General features: G+C 40.1%; 1 protein-coding gene across 1 annotated transcript; it reads left to right on the forward strand.

Annotated features, from left to right (window-relative positions):
- The first annotated feature begins 244 nt into the window (after positions 1-244).
- LOC306825992 (homeobox protein DBX1-B-like) lies at positions 245-5,801 on the forward strand. Its single transcript, XM_079347000.1, has 4 exons — positions 245-812; positions 1,361-1,441; positions 4,910-5,112; positions 5,234-5,801. Exons 1-4 carry the CDS (start codon positions 443-445, stop codon positions 5,552-5,554), a joined length of 975 nt encoding a protein of 324 aa, XP_079203126.1. The 5' UTR covers positions 245-442; the 3' UTR covers positions 5,555-5,801.
- Positions 5,802-6,088: the final 287 nt, after the last annotated feature.

The raw sequence follows: 6,088 nt of genomic DNA on the forward strand, positions 1-6,088 counted from the left end.
TGTTATTATAGCTTTGATGGCATCTTGAACTACGGTGGTTGCAGGCCGTGACATGAAACATCAATTGCCCACACACAACTTGATAAATAAGAGAGATGAAGCCACGAGCCCCTGAAGTCGTCGTAGTTGTAGTTTTTTTTTTGTGTGACAGGGGTCCAATCACATGTGAATAAGCGGCCCGTTGACCAATCCCCTCACCCTGGTTTGTGTGTAAAGAGAGCTTCACGCGGAGAAGCCTCGCGCATCGCTGATGGTTGAACTTGTGCGCGTGCACGTGTGCCTGAGCTCGTGTGTGTGTTTGAGTAGGAGAGTATAAAACCTCTACGACAGACAGCGCAGTCATCAGAGTGGGTTGTTGTTGTTGTTGTAAGGGTGCCTTTAAAAAAAATATATTTCTAGCTCAAGTTAAAATCAGCAGACAGAGAAGAAAAGTTTTGCCATCATGATGTTTCCCTGCAGCGCCCTGCCGCCTCCTCTCTGCCCGGCCTTTCTGCGTCCTCCTGCGGCTCTCTCCTCTCCCCTGACCCGCTCCCTCCCTTCAGGCTTTCTGGTTGAAGATTTACTGCGGTTAAGCCAACCCGTCAGCTACATTCACCGGACCGTCTCTTCAAGAAGTGTCGGGGACATGTTCGCCCTCGGCCCGGGACAGGGCGCTTCTCCCCGGGCGTTGGGACCCAGCACCGAGCGGTGTGTGCTCCAGAACTCCGCGCAGCCGGGTCACAACAGCCCCGACTCTCCGCAGACTGCGTGCCCGGACTCAGGGTACCTGAAGTTCGGTGTCAGCGCGATACTGGCCCCTTCGACACGGAGCGGTGAGTGTGTGGGGCAAACTGCGAAGTTGATGATAAACTTATTAAAACATAGATAACTATAGATAATACGCTTCATTGGACAAACGAAATGTTAATATTAATCACTGATTAATTAATAATAATCACTGATTAATATTATGTATATCTTTTTTTTAAATCCTACATAGTAACAACTCCTACAGTCCTTTATTATTTATTATCATTATTTATTATTTTGTGACCTTTTTAGACCAACAGCACTGCTTGTGATCATACATTTCAATACGTTGTATTTACACATGTAGACCCAGAGAAGCATTGAATGATCAATCAAAAAAAGAAAAACATACATTACATTACATTATAGTTTGCAGGATGCTGTGGTGCATGACATAACTTGTAAGTGTTTTTTAAAATGCCTGTCTGCTTAGTGCAGTTAAATTAGATGCTGTAGTTCTTCAGTGATGTTTATCTTTTTGCTGTATTTCTGGTGCCTGTAGTATTTATATGTTTCCTGCTTTAGGGTGTCACTGATGTTAAGTTTGTTTGTGTTTCATTTTGTTTCTCAGTTCAGAGTTTTCACAAGTCTTTGCCTTTGCCTTTTTTTGATGGGAGCCTCCATCCTTTCCTCAGAGCATCCTACTTTACAGGTAAGAGGATTCAATCACGCTGTTTCTTAGCTATACTTGCTACGTGCTCTTCATCTAAAGTTGATTTATATATATTATTATTATTATTGTTAGACTGAGTGGCATTTCTTGAACATTGTGAAATTGTTTATAGATCATTGAACAGTTACTTTCTGAGTTTACTGCTTATTAGTCCTCACAGTCGGTAGTCTAAATAGACTTTAAACAATCACACATTTTGGAACAAAATGTCATTTTTTATTTTTATGTAAGTATTCCTCTTTTGATCTGATGAGTCAGATTTGCCTGCCAAACCCTAGTGGGTTTTTTTGTAAAAGTTACGTTATAGGTTGTATATAAATGAACATACACACAATGAATATAAATATCCTCACAATAAGTAAACGTAACAATAAACAAGCTGATAGCAGTTGATTTCTTTGTGCCTGACGTCACTTTCTAAAGGTGTGCTTTCATTTCGTAATAATACAGAGTCATTTAAGTTGTCAGCGAGTAAATCTGATTAAACGTTTAATGTGATTCAAACAAAGAAAAACTTTTTCGAGGAGTGAAACTCTTACTAGAGTTCTTTTATTGTCATGTGTTATTCAAGAAGAGTGAACGTAAGACCTCATTCGCAGGTTCACTCAAACATTCCAAAGACATAATATTGGATTAATATGAAAATATAAAATATTGTAAATATATATTGTGGTTCTATGGATCTGAAACACAACCTCAAGTTGTCCAGATAGAGTTTTTAACCTTCTACAATCATGTTGAAATACGTTTAGCTGAAGCATCGTCAACTCAGCTGTGCATGTTTAGTGTACTTCTTCCCTGAAAATATTCCCTGTACTCTGTTTCATTGTTATATATTATGAAGAAGATGGAAGATTTAAGGATTCAGTTAATTAGTCAAAAGGTGTTCCATATATCTTGTCAACAAAGGAAACACTGCAACATTTGTAACGTTAAATTATTCTCAAAGCATTTTCACAGACTCAATTACAACAAATACACAGGAGGTGGTAAGAAAAAGGGCTGAGAAACTTTGGGTGTTTGGGATTCGATTTCGATTCTTTGGCTGACGATTTGATTAAGAGTCTATTTTTGATTCATAATGATTCTGGATTTATGATTCAAAGCTTTTAAATTAGTACAGACTTCAGGACCTACTCCAGTCGTCTGTGAAATTTGCTGATTTTCTTGCTGCTCCACTGGCATTCTAGTGAGTTAAAGAGCTAGTTAGCACTTAGCAGGGAGGAACTGTTTAGATTTAAAAAAAAAAAAAGATTTTTGGAAGTTATGAATCTATTTGAAATTTCACAAGATAAAAGGCTCAATTTTTACATTTCTTTCCCCACCTCTAGTAAGAAACACAGACTCACATAATGAACACAATATGTAATCCTATAAATACAATTCACAAACAAGAATGTATATAAAAAACCTTAAAAACAGGAAGAGTCTTGTTCAAAACATGTTTCAGTTTGATCCCACTAGAATGTTTTGTCAAATCCAAATCTGGGCCACATGAAGCCAAGTTAGATTTTAAGTAGATCTCGACTTTTTTTTTGTTGCTCATAAATAGACTCAGTGATGAGATCATCCCCTAAATGGAGGCTTATTTCATAGAAATCAAAGTGCACAATTCTAGCTAAAGTTTGGATTTCACAGCTTCTAATAATTGAAGTCTGATGGAGATGATGAGGTCTCCTTAGTATGGGAATCCCCCCACGGACATTTTCAGAATCAGCTCCGCCTATTTGGAGGCCTATTTAGGCAACACTCTGACTGCTGACATTAGCACCAGTTGTCCTAATCTACAAATTAGTCCAGTTTGTCACGCTCTCAACCTATTAGTGCCGTTTGTCATGGTCTAAATGTGAGGCGGGCATCTTCCCAGCTCGGGAACTCAGCGCCTCTTCATGCGGCCTTCGTTTTCCCACCAAGCCCCCTCTGCCTGCCCACAAAGCTCCCAGAACCATGACCAAACGGAGCCTAAACCACGCACACGCACACACACACACACACACACACACACACACACACACACACACACACACACACACACACACACACACACACACACACATTCCATGAAGCTCTCAGAAGCTCTCCTCTACATCAACAGATTCTGACCTGTATTTACCTTGCATGTATTCCCCTGTATACTAATCAAGTAAAACCCAAACTCTATATGAACCTGTGGATCATCTCTATGACATGATCTGTGTGTGTGACTCTTTAGACAGCGGTAAGCACTCTGTGTCCTCTGAAGCTCGAAGTGAAGACTCTCCAGCAGCTCTTCATTATACTGACCTGTCTTTAATGGGCCTGTAATATACTGGCCTGTCGACGGCCTTTTCCACTCAATTCATTACAACACAATCACCTTTCTCTGTGCATTTGCAGCCCATACAATCCCCCTTCATGCTTCATTAGAGGCAGTGTGAGCGCAGCTTTGGAGAGCCCGGCTCATTAGCATAGGCTGTGTTTCCACTGGCCGACAAATTGGGCTTTTAAACACCAGATTTCAGGCAGAACAAGTATATTACGGGCAGCATCACGGAGCCTGTGTGTGAGTGATGCTTTTTTCTTGACATCAAAGTTCAGGAGAAAGTGGAGTTAAAGCTGCTAGTCACTTCTGAAATGTAAACATTTATACAGAAATATAAGCACCTATAATTAGAGAAAAACTTCCCAATGTATAAGGCTCTAGATATGGATATCCAAATGCTTACTACAATCAAATGTTTTAGGTTAAATTAAATGTATCAAAATGACACCTTTTTAACCAGCGATGGACTAAAGAGAAACCTTAACAGGACCCGTTTCTACACCATGTCAAACCAACCCAAACTCTTATTTGTTCTCTGTATAAATAAGCTTTAAAAAAAAAGAGAAGAAAAGCAAACCAGCGGCAGTTAATCAAAATACATTTTTAAAACTTCAAATAAATAAATCCATTTGAGAAACATAAATATAGCACACATATTTCGTGGGTAATGCTTTACAGTAGGGGACAGGAATTGCCATGAATTTGTCCATTAATGTATGGATGAAACATAAATGCATGCATGTATTCATGATCATAATCAGTAATGCACATGTATTAAAGGGGCCATACAGTATGTAAGTCATTGGAGAGAGTGGGCTCCCTCCGCCCCCTCCTCTCTTGAGTTAATTCGTACGCAGGTTGCCACGTAGCAGACACTGAAGCTTCAGTGTTTAGCCAGCTCTGCAGACGTCTTGTAACCTTTCTGAGTTCGATTCCTGCTTAAGTTTTTCAAAAGCATCTCCAATATTCTGGACTGGAATTGAAACTAGAAAGATGACGTACTGGCTGCAGCATTGTTGATTTGTATGTTTTATTACTGATGGTTGATTTCTTCTTCCCAGTGTTGTAATTATGATTAGTTCAGCATCACTTCTTCATAACAGGAAATACTTTATTCTCACCGGACTGTGCTTTTTTCCTTCCAGCCTCCTCCTCTGTGGTTCCTGTACCAGGCACGTTCTCCTGGCCCCTGGCCCCCAGAGGGAAGCCCAGGAGGGGCATGCTTCGGCGGGCTGTGTTCTCGGACCTCCAGAGGAAGGCGCTGGAGAGAACTTTCCAGAAGCAGAAATACATCAGCAAACCAGACAGGAAGAAACTGGCCAGTAAACTGGGACTGAAAGACTCCCAGGTACACACTGAAGAACCATGTTCTTCTAAATGTCTTTTAAATTTGCTCGTATTGACCCCAGACCAGCTGTGACCCAGTCAGACTTATCTTAACATTGTTTTTTGTTCTGTGTCCTGTGAAGGTGAAGATCTGGTTTCAGAACAGGAGGATGAAATGGAGAAACTCCAAAGAGAGAGAGCTGCTGTCAACGGGCGGCTGTCGACAACAGACCCTTCCCACCAAAACCAACCCCCACCCAGACCTCACTGACGTAGGCAGCACTTATTGCCAGAGGTTGGAAAGGACTGCACCCATCAGCCAATCACAGCTGGAAAGCCAGGAGTCACATAGTCAACAGCACCAACATCATCATCATCGTCATCATCACCACCACAGTTCCTCCTCTCCGTCAGAGTCGAGCAAACAGTCCGAGTCAGAAAGTGAAGAAATCACCGTCTCGTAGAGTTATGGACACGCTTGGTTTGATGTAAATAAACTTTGAATGGGCTCCGTACACAGCTGTGTTTTCTCAGCCTCACCCCTCAGTGCCATGTTTCTGTACAATGTTGTTTATATCACTTTATATGAGGTATACTGAGCGCTTTTAGATATTTGTAGAGGGACATGATCAAAACTATTAAATATTCAAATGTTTTCTTTTCATACATATTTGTTTTCTTTATATTTCTAATAAATCTTGATATAACCAATCTGAAGTCTCATTGAGTGATGTTTAGTATCCTCTTTAAATATAATCTATGATCCCTCAGTTTAGGGTTCAGGGTTTATTCTTGTGGTATTTTAAGTTTGATCATATTTTTACTAGTGCCGTGAAATGATTTTCACATTTTAATAGATAATGGCAATTATTCACATTTTTAATTCCATTATTTGTCACTTAAAAATTAAACTAGTTTGACTTGTGTATCATTTTTTAATCTGAAACTGTAACCTGTAATCTTTTTTCCTTTGCAGTAGATCAACATTACAAAGAGGT

Source organism: Symphodus melops (genome assembly GCF_947650265.1).
Source record: "Symphodus melops genome assembly, chromosome: 6".
In the NCBI taxonomy this organism is placed as follows: Eukaryota; Metazoa; Chordata; class Actinopteri; order Labriformes; family Labridae; genus Symphodus; species Symphodus melops.